The sequence below is a fragment of the Centropristis striata genome, chromosome 3 (genome assembly GCF_030273125.1).
Source record: "Centropristis striata isolate RG_2023a ecotype Rhode Island chromosome 3, C.striata_1.0, whole genome shotgun sequence".
In the NCBI taxonomy this organism is placed as follows: Eukaryota; Metazoa; Chordata; class Actinopteri; order Perciformes; family Serranidae; genus Centropristis; species Centropristis striata.
In genome coordinates this window covers 6,165,823-6,180,462 of record NC_081519.1, presented here as the reverse complement: position 1 = coordinate 6,180,462, position 14,640 = coordinate 6,165,823, and the positions used below count along the sequence as shown (strand labels likewise).

The 14,640-nt window shown below is 39.8% G+C and overlaps 1 protein-coding gene across 5 annotated transcripts; it reads left to right on the top strand.

Annotated features, from left to right (window-relative positions):
* Positions 1-1,381: 1,381 nt before the first annotated feature.
* eif4enif1 (eukaryotic translation initiation factor 4E nuclear import factor 1) lies at positions 1,382-14,176 on the top strand. Of its 5 annotated transcripts, none has more exons than XM_059328512.1 (19): positions 1,382-1,750; positions 2,442-2,599; positions 2,690-2,763; positions 3,715-3,842; positions 4,053-4,327; positions 4,689-4,887; positions 4,997-5,160; positions 5,913-6,051; positions 6,687-6,794; positions 7,270-7,541; positions 8,138-8,212; positions 9,171-9,357; positions 9,951-10,036; positions 10,380-10,513; positions 11,406-11,487; positions 11,625-11,748; positions 11,837-12,151; positions 12,274-12,444; positions 13,187-14,176. In XM_059328512.1, the coding sequence occupies exons 2-19, from the start codon at positions 2,495-2,497 to the stop codon at positions 13,372-13,374; spliced, it is 2,826 nt and encodes a 941-aa protein (XP_059184495.1). In that variant the 5' UTR covers positions 1,382-1,750; positions 2,442-2,494; the 3' UTR covers positions 13,375-14,176. The 5 variants fall into 5 exon arrangements, with proteins under 5 accessions (XP_059184495.1, XP_059184491.1, XP_059184493.1 ...); XM_059328508.1 differs by having other exon boundaries at positions 6,618-6,794; XM_059328510.1 differs by lacking the exon at positions 1,382-1,750 and adding an exon at positions 1,788-2,150 and having other exon boundaries at positions 6,618-6,794.
* Positions 14,177-14,640: the final 464 nt, after the last annotated feature.

The window sequence follows — 14,640 nt, the reverse complement described above, 5'->3', positions numbered from 1 at the left end:
CACTAACCATTTCACTAACTGCCGCGCTTTGTTTTTCCTCGTCACGTGAACGCGGGTGTGACGAGGGGGCTGTTCCAGTTGTCAACGGCAACAGGCTGCGCCGACGATCTGCGCAGTTCACACCGCTCTGAGTTCAGGCTGGGGCCGTTAAATGCATGTCTAAATGCATGTCTATGGTTAAATGTGCTTCTCTGCCCTTTTCATACTGTTCATTAATATTTTCAGAGTGGAACTGAACCGATAGTTATCCTCTATACAAGAGTTTTAATTATGATATATTTATTGTTCAGGAACGCACCCAGAGGGTCCAGCCAGAGTTAACGGGTACGCGCAATGTTGTCCTGGACAGCCCGTGAGAGCGGGGTCTAATGTTTTCACAAAGAAGATCCAGGATACAAATCCTGTTCTTGATTTAGATTATGAGTATGATGGTTATTATGAATACTATGATTATATAGTATAATAACAATCATAATAGTAATAGCAATAATAATAATAATAACAACAATAATAATAATAATTATTATTATTACTTAAGTTTTTTTTTGTTTTTACGCTACTTTATACCTCTACTCGACAACAACATATTGTAATTTTTACTTCATCAATCTGACAGCTTTAGTTAGTAGTAACTGCTAATTTAGATTTTTTTTTGCACATAAAATATGTGAAGAATTTGTTAAATATTTTTGTTATAATTTAAACTATCCAACAGTATATATTAGGACTGCAAATCCAAACCACAACTGATTTTAGTTGATATTTAGATCACAATTATTTAACAAAAGCAGAGTAAAATAATACAAAAAATATGAAGAAAAGGGTGATACAGATTCAAAATAACTGACCAACATTTACCAATTTACCATGTAAAATAATGTATCAGCAGTCCATAAAAATATGTCACTTTTTTTTTAATTCTTATTATCGTTCAATCAATCAATCAATCAAACTTTATTTATATAGCGCTTTTCATACATATAAATGCAAGTGTGCTATATTGATCCAGTTCTTGATTTTAAAAAAGCGTTGTTTTTTTTGTGAATGCGGGTTTTTTCACAATAATAAAACCAATAGTACACATAAATATAATTTCCCTTCTCACTACCTTCAAAACAAATAAAGTTAGGTGAGGTAGGCGGCTAGGCGGCTATGATTGAGTCGCAAAACGAGCAAACCCCAGGACAATGAGTAGCTGCCCCCTATAATGCCTTTTGACTATTCTAAATTTGATGTTAATTACACCCTTAAACATAAAGGTAGATTTTGTTTAGCATATTTTTATAATTTTACACACAAAAACTTAACTAGTGACCTGTGACTTCTTTACTTTGGTGTTTATAATAAAACGCACACCAGTCAATATAAAATTCTACAAAGGCGCGATGGGCACAATGTAATCTTTCCTAGGACCTTTTTAAAGCGGTGATCAGAGGAAAATTGCTGCTACGACTTAGAAAACAGAGAAAGAGCAGATAATAATTTGAGATTACACAGCCTCCGCGTGAATTTATTTGTTACTTGGACCTGTGTTGTTTTGTTTAGTTACCCCAGTACAGTGTGTGTTTGGTGAAATTACTGTTAAACTCAGCCGGCTTAAGGTTTGGTACTCGCTGGGTGGGCATTATCCCCATTGCCCCAGCTAGCTAGCTAGCTAGCTAAAGGTGCTAGGTTAGCTAGCTAGCTAACTAACGTGAACTGCCGCTGCTCGGCCGTTAGTGACCAGTCTTCCACGTAGCATTTAAACTGAGTAAGTTTACCCTTTTGTGTTTCTCTAAATATACTAGTGAGTCAGTCGTTTGTACACATTTTACACCCAAAATTAGGTTTAGAGTTAACTGTGTGGGACGCTAGCTTAGCAAACCAATGCCTGGGGTAATTGTTAGCGTACATTTTCCTGAAACAGTAGATATAATTCATAGATTAAGTCGCAACGCTCTGTAACGTTTATTATTGGGTTTAAAACCCGCGTCGCTAACAGCCCATATGATAACTGGCCAGGTAATTTGTTAATTATCACTAAGGCTTGGTAAATTATTGTAATTGACGTGTCACGTCATATGTCAGCGTCTCTGGCTGTTGTCAATTAACTTGCTAATTGGCGAGCAGCGTTTGCTACAAAGGACCCAGTGAAGTTAGCTCGACTTTAGGTGAAGTTTATTGTTGACCTGATTATAATTTTTTAGGGGTTAGTTTGTTCATGTTTGAGGCCTGCTCTCTTTGCGTATGTTTGGCATTTCCATACCAATAAGTTTAAATTGTAAGCATTTTTTCTTCACATATCATTAGATTGACTCTCTGTTGCTTCATTTTTTAAAAAATGCTGCCATTGATTAATTGAACCATTTAGTTAACGTACAGGCTATATTGTGCAGACACTACGAAATGAAATCGGCGGAGCTGCTTGATTAACTTCGGAATATTACATTTGTTTCCAACAGGAACAGAGTCATTGTTGGGCTGGAAGCTGTTTGTTCTGTTTCTCAAATCAGTCATGGAAAACGATGCTTGTGTCGAGCAGAAAAATAGTGATGGAGATGCTACTGTGGACCAGGCTAAACAACAGCCAGCGGCCACAGCTCCTTACAGATACTCCAAGGTGATGAGAAATGCCAACTATATGGTGATACAAAGGCCAAACAGTTTTCCTGACATAAAATCACTATTTTCTATTATTATTGTTATATAGGAAGAACTTCTGGAGATAAAAGAACTGCCAGTCTCCAATGAAAGGCCAGATTGTCTCTCTGAGAAATATGACAGGTAAGAATTAATTTCTATGACCTAATCCACACTTTCACAATCCATATAACTATATTCAGATGTGATGAAGGCCAACAAGAGAAGACCAGATTAAAATGAAAAGAGCTTAAGCATTAATTCTGAGTTTACAACATTAGTGGGTTTCATTGGCATGCTTGAAGACACTATTGATGGACATTCGTTGATAACCTTTGTAATTTCACGCCAAGAAATTATCAAAATTCCTGGATTATTAGGATATTTTTCTGTGGAAAAAATTGCAACATTTTCACATTTGCTCGAGCTGTGTCCTTACATGACTCTGAAGTTCAGTCCACATCTCTGCATGGAGATCAAAGTATGCACTATGCATCAAACAAAAATACTTTGACTGGGATTTCGATGTAGAGCTGTAAGACTCATGAAAAGTATGTGCTCTGTTTTTTGGGTTCTTACAAAGTACCTCAATTCTAAAACTATTCAATTTATTTTCGCTTGAGAATAAAGGCATCAAGTATTTGTCTGCAGATCACTTGAGGCAGTGTCTTTATATATCAAGGAAAACATTACTTCAGACGCCGTCTTTGGTATGTTTTCACAGCCTCCTATACATTCTGTATGACATACATTTAGATTAGAATAAATGACAGTAAATTTTCAGGACCTCTGATTAATTTAATATTGATGCTTGTTTTGACTTTAACCAACCAAGGCTGTTTGAAATATAAAGCAAACTTGTGCTTACGTCAGAGTCTGACATACCTTTTTTTTTTTTTTTTTTTTTTTTTTTTTTTTTTTTTTTCTCTCTTCTGACGCCTAATCTATAATCAGTCTTTTGTCAATCCTGCCGAGCCCTGCTGCTAACTGAATCTCCCCTCGGGGATAAATAAAGTAATTTTGATTTGATTGATTTTTGCTTGTTTTGGTCCACTCAAGTCTTTAATTGTTGCTTTAAATTATGTTTTGGTACAGTGATGGTGTCTGGGACCCTGAGAAGTGGCATGCCTCACTGTATCCTACTTCAGAGCGTAGCTCTCCGGTGGAAGGTTTTAAGAAGGACTATGTGGATGACAGAGTTCCTTTGAAACGAAGAATCCCAGGTAAATTACCCAAATCTTTAAACCAAAACATAAGTCATGAAATTATCTAACTTGTCTTGAGAGATAACAAAACAATATAACTGATGCAGAAATGTAATGAAAATTTGAAAGATACTTTTAATCCAGGTTTACTATGGATTGTTTATGGTAATGATGTGAACGTGGGTCTTGCACATCTAAAGCTGAACTAATCTGCTGCCTTGTATTCAGATCCTCGTGAGCGGTTAAAAGAGGATGATCTGGATGTTGTACTGAGCCCGCAGCGACGCAGCTTTGGAGGAGGATGTCAAGGCAACGCTGCACTTGCACCCCACGCCCGTCGCCCAATCAGCCCCCTGGAAAATAAGGAGAATGAGAGTCTCCGTCTAGGAGGAGCACGCAGAATCGGCAGCGGCCGCATAATTGCTGCCCGAGCCTTTGAGAGAGAAGCCCGTGCAGAGAAAGAGAGGGAACGCGAGAGAGACTTTAAGGATAAAAGATTCAGGGTTGGTGTTAATTGCTTTCAGTCCGGCCATAAAGTATTTCTTTTCAAACAGTCCAGCATTCAGTGCAAGTTCACATTTCTTTTATATGTTCGTAGGAATGTCAAGAATGAGTTCTACAAACTCACAAAAGTGTATGCCCTTGAGTTTCTTTCACCAAACTACCTATGGAGATTGAGTTTTATTTTTTCAAGATAAACTAGCTGAAAAATGTCCTGGTGATATGTAGTCCTTGAGCTTTTAAAAAATGTTTCAGTGTGCTCTCTCCATACAGAACTTATTTCAAGAATGTTAACATTATTTTTATAATTATCTTTGTTTTACACACAGTGATACTGGGTTGTTCTTGTCTCACCATTTGCAGAGGGATTTCGGTGATAAACGTGTGTTCAGTGAAAGGAGAAGGAATGACTCTTATGCCGAGGAGGAGCCAGAGTGGTTCTCAGCGGGTCCAACCAGCCAGTCTGAGACGATTGAGCTCATTGGGTTTGATGACAAAATTCTGGAGGATGATAAGCGCAGGTCCAAGCGGTCAAGGAAGCGGGCAGAGTCCTTAAGAGAAGGCATGTCAGAATTGCAGCACAATAACGGAGTTTCTTTTTCATATGTTTTGATCAGTGATTACTAGGGACTACAACTGCGATGCTTAAGATTGCGATCTTTGTTGTGCAGAAGTGGAATGTAATGGTGGACAGGCAGAAGAGCGAGGTACAGGTTTGCAGTCGACTGCTGATCAGGAAGTTCCCCACCCTGATGTTCTGCCTGAGCAGACGACTGGAGACTTTGACTTCAATGAATTCTTCAATTTGGAGAAGACCATGCCAGGCCTGGCCTCTGTAAGTACTGGGGTGCACTGTGTGGTTTTTGTTGGTATTTTAAGGTGTGAACGTCACACATTGGATGGCACTTACAACACCCGTTTCCTTTTTATGTAATCTCCTAATCAGTATAAGCTTTAACAGTAGAGGTTTTCAAGTGTCTGTTCCTCCCCCTCAAACAATCTCGCAGGTTATTTATGTATTTATACAATCATTAAGAACATTGTTGAGACTTGATTGGCAGCTGGGGCACAGTTTATTTTTTTTGTGCACTCAAGTTCATGTCTCATAAAATAAACAAGCCTTTTTAAAGCCAAGTATTAAGTTTTAACATAATGCATCAGCACAAGATTACCTCTTCTGCACTGGCTTGATCTCATTGAACTTGTTCTGTGGTGGTGGGTATTGTCACTGAATGGTGCACTTTCTAAACATTTTTGTCAGCAGGCTACTGCATGGGATTTAGGGGGGTTAAAAAGGTATCAACAATCCAAATTTATGCCCATCATTATAGCTACATTAGACCTGCTAATTGGAGAACTAAGTGAATCAGTGTACAAACTAAAATTGTGTACAGATTAATGGCATTAAATCAACACAAGGCCAAACAGCAGTGCATTCAATGACACTGCCCTCTACCTTCTAGCACATTTTGTGCTAAAGCGATGGAAAACGCCCTAAACGTAAGTGCCACCTTCGCCCTCGTACCTTTTGGCCTGCTGTTATTTGTGTCTCACTCTGTCTCATCGGGATCTTTTTCTGTCTTGCAGATGATAGAGGATGTTTTGGGGGAGGGTCCTGTATCAGCTAGCCGCTTCAGTCAGTGGTTCTCCAGTAACCTGAGCCCTTCAGGCAGCCGGTCCAGCAGTCTGAGGTCCACTCCCCATGAGGAACTGGAAAAGCTTGCAGGTGAACAATTTAAACCACCAAAAAAGCCTCATGCAATGATTTAGTTTAAAACCAAACATAAGCACTCTTTGATGAAAGTGTGTTTTGGCATGTGTTGGTATAAAAATGTTCTTTAAAAGTGGAGTTAAAGATGTGGAGTTGGGTCGATTTCTGGTTTTGCCGGTCCAGTCCAGTGTACGAGCTTTGAAACCTGTTAAAGGTATATTGTCTTCTTGTAAAGTTTTTAAAAAATATATTATGTTGTATTTGTCTATTACAATGAAGCAGAAAGCACATTTTGCTGGAAGAGATGCCAAATGTTGGAGACTGTGTGGGTTAAGGGAAATCAGTCACTAAAAATATATGGAAATAAGAAACCTGAAAGAAACCATTTACATCTTGATCTTGGAATCTTGATTTAGTTAAAGGAGGCTTTAAACTTTGGCAACACCAAACTGCTGCTTTACTGCATCAACCCAGTGCTAGTGTGATGCCTAGCCTGTTAAATTCTTGCCAAAATGTTCATGCCCTCAGAACGCCTTCTGCATTGGATATACTAAATCTTGGGCTGTTTTGCTCCTCTGAAGGGCTTGAGCCACACAGCACATCCTCTAGCCAAGGCCCTGCCTCATACTTCACACCTATTCAATCATCAGAGTGCAAGGAGAAGGTGGACATCCTGGAGCTGCTGCACAAGGCCAAAATAGACCTGAAGCCTCTTCTTTCCACCCTGTCAGTCAACAAGGCTCGGCTACGGGAAAGCAGTGAGTGCCAGTTCACTAAAACATTTGCACAGTCAAGTTACACCATGATTCAACTTTTACTGGGGATATTTCCCAGCTTGGGATAAATAAAGTCTATCTATCTATACTGAGACAAATTTGAACACTATCTCTAAGTCGTTGCTCATCAAGACACAATTCAATGATTGTCCCTATAAGCCTCTGTTTGAGTGTCTGAATAGATCATTGAGTGTCATTGCTTATGAAACAGAATTTCTGATTTGCATTTCATTGTCTCATCACTACCTGTAATAACAAAATGGCCAAGAGGAAGTGCAGAAGTCTAATTTCTCTCACATCCCTTGAATTACATTATGCAAGGATTTTTACAATGATGCCAAAAAGTACCTTTTCCAGATGTAGTCCTTCAGTTTACTTGTAAAGCATTGAGCTTTGAATTATGTAAACCCTATATAGCAAACACAGCAAAACCCTTAAAAAAACTATTTGTCCCCAGCTAACTGTGGTGCGGTGCTTTCGCTGGAGGAAGTGGAGGGAGGGATGAAGGGGATGAAGCTGGACTCAGAACCACAGGTGCGAAAGATGCCGCCTCCACAGAGGGGAAATGGCACGCCCTTCATGGCTCAACATTTAGAGGAGGCTTTGACTGGTGGCCCCAGTACCCGTCCACACTCACGTGACACAGACATGTCAGCTTTTAATAAACTGGTCAGCAGCATGAAGGCAAGTGGAACTCTGCCAACTCACCCCAAAACCAACACAAACAATGTAAGTATTTTCATATGTATTTTACCTATATTGACACAGGCTTTCACTGGTTAGTAACAACATTGTGTATGTTGGAATCGAATGGGTATTCATACAACTGCCCTGTTGTGATGCTGCATGCAAGCCTTTTCAGTTTAACCAGGATAACCTACTTCTTGAAAATTTCACGAATGCACTAGAAAGTGATGGGCATAAATTTGTTTACATTTGTCTGGAGCTTGTTTTTTTGAATGTTTTGTAATGTATGCGTGCTGCAGGTGTCCTTTTTATGCAAGTCAGTTTCTGTATTTGAATTTTTTAATTAAGTCCAAAGGCATACCTGACTTACATAATGGACACTTTGATTGCATCTGTACAAATCCATCTCAGTGGGCTTGTGGGATTGCAGTTTGAGGAGATTTCACCAATTTTTTTTCTTCTTTGAAACATGGTCCAAATTGTGGCTCAAGTGATCACTTATACTGGAAGGCCAATTTCTGTTTCGACTTACTTTAAAATGACTACCCCTTTACCTACTGGGATGAGTTTTTACAGGGACAAGGTTGTTTTTGGTTGCATTGTAGCCACCACAAATTTTTTTTCTCTGTACAATGCAGCAACCTTCAGACCCAGCTGTGGTGACGATGTCTGAACCTCAGATGCCTCCTCAGCAGCAGAAAAACATATTTCAGGTCTGTATGCATGAATACATGCTAGAGGTCCTCATAGGTCGACTCCGTTCCTATTAACAGTCTGATGCAAGTTGTGAACAGTCCTGTTGGGTTTCGGTGTAGTCCTGCTGTACTGCAGGTCCCGAGGTTTGATCAGGTGGCGTGCCAGAACGGGTGGTGTTTTTGCAGCAGATGTAGAGTGTAAACTGAAGTACGGGTTGATTATGACATGCTGTTTTCAAAAGAAGCTGCTTATTTGTGGCACAATCATCCTGCCATTCTTGTCTTGATATTAAAATCATTTTGGGAGAACTTCATTTTCAATTGGGCCCTGAGGTCCAAACTATACTGACTGTCCTTTGGTCTAAATGGGTGAGTGCTTTCCTTTTTTCTCAGAATAAATGTTCTTAAATATTTTCTGTTTTTCAAATGGTGAAAGGATTGTATTTCCCCAGCTGGGTCAATGGCTAAATGCACTGCTGAGGGTAGATGCACAAACCCTTCGATGCTGCCACATGTGGTGAAGCACTCTGCAGACCATAAAGCAATTATTATCAAGAGTTTGAGAATCTCAGAACCTCAAGGCAAATATCAACTGGAACTTTGCAGTCTGCCGCTGGATGAAAATTAAACTTCAAACGCAGTATTTTGCCCCGTTGCTGTCAGACAGGCAGCATGAGATCAATACTGTATGTGAACTAGTGGCAGTGCCTGCAGCTAAAATGTAAATCGATGCCAAACGACAGTCTACAGAAGATGTTTTATAGAAACGAGATAAACCCCAACTGCTCCTAGAACATAATTATGTCTAATAACACTGTGCTATATCTACGTGTCTTCATAGCTTGTGAAGGTTGCCAATTGGCAAAAAGCCATGGTGAATTTATGGTGGGGGGTAAAATATCTGTGCACGTTTTGCACTTAAATCTGACTGTCAGACCAATAATAAAGGGAAAGTATATGCATGTTTGCATCATAGGAGCTCCTGGGAGGTCCTGCTCGTAGTGGCTCTCCTACGCTACTTGGCAATCTGTTGGGAAGTGCTGACGTCCCACCACCCTCTGCCCCTCTGCATGGCCTGCTACACAAGGGCCCGTCCCCCCCGCTTTTTCCACAGAGGGCACCCTCCCCGGACTACTTCAACAGTCGGTTGCAACCTTCAGCAGGTAGGTTAATTGCAAAACTGACATGTAGCCTCTAAAGACATGTAAACCATAACTTTTGAATTGGAACGAATGCATACTGTAAACATTGACTCTGGCTTTACCCTCAGAATTAACCCAGTCTTGTGGGATTTAAAATGAATAAATAAATATATATATATATATATATATATATATATATATATATATATATATATATATTTTAAGGTTTGTAATCAGTCTGCTGCCTCAGTTTTTAATGGAATTGATCCAACATTTATTGAGAATCAGCACACACTGGAAAGCTTTTACAACTCTGACATGGCGTTGATGCATTTGTGAAATTAAGTAGAGGACTGTAGGAGTGAAACAATGCTCAGAGGCTATGTTACACAGGAAAGCTCAACATGGTGAACCTTTTTTAAAAATGGTGTTTTAAGGTTTGACGATTATCTCCTGCCATAAGGGCAAAGTGACACTATTTAGTCGCTGTGATCATGGATCAAACTGAGGCTCTGGGCCTTTTAGCCTCAACATACGATATATTCAGTTGAATTTTTTGTAATTTCATGTAATTTTTTTTTGACATGATGGTTTTGTTTTTTTCCAACCTCAAGGGTTTCCTGGTCAGCAGTCCGTGCTGCCAGAGCAGTTTGCTGACATCCACAGGTCTATCAGCCCTGGATCTGCTGCACAGCAACAGGTAACCTAAATGTTTGGACATGGTGAACTTGGATTAAAAGCTAAATTGTTTGATAACTGAACATATATTTTACACACAATAAATCTTCTCTCTATGTAAATTTATAATTAATTTGAAGAACCTGATTTTATAACATGAAGTGCACATATATCTCCATTGACAATATTTCTTAGAAAAATCACATTGACTGTTCAAATAACAAGCTACTCATAGTCTTACTTTAAGCTTATTAATGGACGTATAGGGCTTATTTTGCTTTATTTTACAGAATGTGTGTTCATGAAAAGTAATTAATATAAAGCAACCAGTGGGAGATCTCATGAGTTGTGTTTTGTTTGACCAGATGAGGGCACTTTCAATGCCAATAAATCAGGCGGACCTGGAAGCGCTGGCATTTCAACAGGACCTTGCTCTACACACCCACCACTCATTCCAGTCCGGATACAAGCCACCACAGGATAAATCGTATCGAAATAGGTTGGTAGTTGAAATGCATTTAAATACTGCACAGTATGTATTCATGGACACATTCAATTGAATTTGATTTTAAAGTCTCCTTAGCTAATCATTGATTTCTCATATGCTATGAAGAATGCATTTAATGTTTACTGCTTGTCTGCTGTTAATATGGCAACTGGAATTATGGGAAATTGTCTTGCATGTTATAGTAGTGCAACTGGCAACAATTTGTTCTGTTCAAATAATTTTATTAGTAAAACAGTGACTCATGGAAAATGTTTTGCTGCATACTGGCATGCATTGCTGCACTTAAACTAAGGTTGCAAAGGGGTGGAAAATGTCCAGAAACTTTCCATGTGAAGTTAAGCTGGGGAATTTTGGAAATATTCAAAATAATAAAACATAACATTTCAACAGCTTTATTTGTAAGTAGTAAGTTTGTAAGTTTTTATTGAACAACAAAATGTTGAGCTCAATATAACTTGTCTGCCCTGACCCCACCGATTTTAATAACAAAAACACCCCGCCCCTCCAAACAAGTCCCTTTCAACTTGTAAATGTAGAATTGTACATGTGATGGATTGCACAGTGCATGTAGGCAGCACGGCCTAAGTAGCCCTGCAGTAAGTGGTGTGCTTTGTGCATGTGATTGAAGAATAGCATAGATATTAAAGTGTACTTGCACGAAATCTGGTTGTTTTAGTCAAGATTATGCTAAAATATATTTCCCCAACTATATTTAAGTTCCATTTTAAGGGCCAACCCTAATTTGATAAATTCCCTGTTTATTCCCATGGAAAGTTTCCAACTTTGAAAATTCCCCTAATATTGTAACCCTAACTGAAACTAGAAAACAAGGATTGGTCTGTATTTGCTAGTTAAGCATGCCTAACGTGTTTATGATTCACAGACTGCAGCGTGTTAATCGTTCCCCTGGTCCAGGCCCTCAGCCTGCTGGTAGAAACTCTCCAGGCAACCCTGTCACCAGCATGGTGAGCATCAACTTTATCCTCTCAGCTGTCATTGCTCAGAGTCCTCATGAGAACGTGGACTCTTAACTTTCTGTAAATTCTACATCTCTTGATATTGCTAGTGTTAATGCTTTCTTTTTTTTTTTTTCTTTCTACAGTTGTCTCCATCATTTACACCCACATCTGTGATCCGCAAAATGTACGCAACAAAAGAGAAAAGCAGAGATGAGCCATCAGGTCGTTCGGAGAACAAAGAAGAGGCAGCAGGACACTCTCAAGATGGTACAGAGCATTCCTTTAGCTGCATCTTCCTGGTTTAAATTGAAGGTGAAAACATTGTAATATTGAGATTTTGGTTATGCATTTACAGACGGCAGCTCCCCAAATCTATACCTGGAGGCGATAGAAGGGAATGCTGCCCAGTCCCTGGGACTGAAGGCCGGTTCACAGAACTTGCCAAGCAAGGACCAGGAGCGTCTCAGGCCTGGCTCGGCTGGACACCATGCACCCACCATGGTACCTCCAGGACCCTCCTCATCTTTCCCTCGTCCCATCTATCCGGTACCGCTGCTATCCCATGTACCTATGGTGCGCCCTCCTCCCCAGCTCCACCCTAATGTGGTTCAACGAATGCTGGCACAGGGTATCCAGCCTCAACAACTTGGACCTGCTCTTGTGCAAGCAGGTTAGTGTTGGCATGGTTTTTTTTTCCACAACTTTTTTTTTTCTTTTCACACAAATTTTAACCTCATGTTAAACCTTTGACCTTAATGATCCCTGATGGAAGTCTTTAATTGTACACACCAGGTATATTTCCATCACACGTTGACCTTGCCCAGCTTCAAGGCTTGCCTCCTGCCCTGCTTGGACAACCACTGTACCCTCTAAGTGCAACAGGGCATCCACTTCTACCTCCCAGAGCCAGTACTCAGATGCAGTTAGCAGTAATGCAGCAGCAACTTCAGCAACAGAGACCAAGTGAGTGCAAGTATTACCAGTAAAGGCATGTGCTAGTAACAGCATTACCAATTCTCAAAGGTTTTGATTAATAAATGCTGCCAGAGGGAACATAAAATAAAGTTCAAAGTTACGTAGGATCAATAACAGAAAATGCAATAAGTTGCATGCTTATTCATAGTTGATCACATATTTACACTTATCTTTTAAAATGTACCTTACAGGGAGGTTTTCAATACTGTTATCAACATGGGAATGGACAAATGTGATTTCTTTATGCAAATGCATGTAGATTCATTATTGTAAATTAACAACATCAACAACATTGCATCCAGTGGCTACCATTTCCCTCTGCTAATTTAAATAATGCACTCTCACCCTGAGTTAACTGATTACTGAGTGAAGTCTCTCGTGGGAGCAACAGTCATCTGTTCCAGCTCCTCAATCACTTGTGCGACTTCATACAAGTTTCGTCCTGCACTGTTAATTGACCTGCCATAAGTTAGACCTTTCTAACGTGACTGTCAGCATTTACTATACTCGACTAATGGTATTCAAGACTAGAAGTACTCCAATGGGAACTCTGTTAACATCGACAGTAACTATACTGTAGCTATATTTGACATTATCCACTGCTTGCTAGTTCCCATCCAACTTTGAGCAAAAGTGATAACACAACATGCATTAATGGGTCAAAACTGTTAGTGGCGTTAAAATGTTTTTTAACTTTTTGGTTAAACTGTATCTTTGTCTCATCTTGCAGTGCATCCAGGCATCCCAGGCCCTCAGTCACAAGGCCAAGGCCCTCACCGGACAAATGGCTCACAGCAGCATGGTGGAAGCCCCCCTCTAGGCCTCGCCAAGTGGTTTGGATCAGACGTGCTAGAACAGCCACTCCCCTCCATGCCAGCCAAGGTCATAAGTGTAGATGAATTGGAGTTCCGACCATAAAAAATGAACACTGCTGGATAGCAAGAGATTTTTTGTTTCCTTTTTGCGCATCTCCACCTCCTCGTTACCATAAAAATGTGAACTTTAATTTGAAAGACGGTGCACAGACCTGGACAGTGTAACCATGCCATGCTTTGTCTTCAACCTTGAAGTCACTGCTTTTTGAAGAGGCTTATCAGCAGAAAAGGGAAGGCGAGTGATGGCGATTTGTTTTGCTGACTGAGTGATTTTTTTTTTTTCTTTTGTATTAGGCTCTGCACAGTAAATAATGTATAGGCCCAATTGTACAGACCATGGGAAAGAATCTTATTCTCCCTGTATATAGCTTTTTTTTTTTCTTCTTTATTCTTGGAATGGGGAAGGTGAAACTATCCTGCAGTTCAGCTGAGAACTGTGAGAGACAGTTACAAAGAGCTGGTAGCATTCCTTTGTCTTGTCCAACTTTAATTTCCCTGCTGAACCACACTGAGAAAGGGCTACTGCTGGTGAGAAATGTTGGTTTTATGAGTAACCTCAATGTATACTCTCCCCTTTTGTGGCATGGCTCGTGGCCCTTTTCTGTAGTTGTGGCTAGCTAAAGCATTTCAAGACAACTCCAGAGGATGCAGCTAGCGTTGGTTGTGCCTTTCTTTGTGGGGTTTTTTGTTTCCTTTAAACTGTATCCTCTCCCATCCAACCTGTCACTGAGGGGGGGCAGCACTGCTCACATTGTCAATTTTTGAGGGTGGTTGGGATTCAGTTTATGTGCTATTAAGTTATAAAAAGCACAAATAGAATTAATAAATAAAATTCAGTAAAACACTGTTTGCTTGTTTTCAATGGATACCTATTCATGTGCTGAATATATAGTTTCAGCTGCAACTTTATTGGGTATGCATGTGCAATCCAACACAATAGCTCTGCAATACATTCTGCCATTGGAAAGTGTGTTGGGTTATTTACTGCCAGAGATGCTACACTGGACTGTGTCCACTAAACCACTCATTGCATATATGTAAAAATGAACCTGGTGTCACAGAAATCCGTGAAATAGCCACGGATTTCGCTTAACTCAAAATCCGTGGAATAGCCACGGAATCGCTCAAATTTCCGTGAAACTGACACGGATTTCGCTACAATGCAAGTTAAAGACAGTCATATCCCGTGGCTATTCCATGGATATTTTTTCCTATTGGTTTGTTCCAAGTCACGTGACTTTCAAGGTTCCGGCGGTCAGAACAAAAAACATGGCGGACAGTTCTCTCATTTTTAGTGAAAAAATTAATA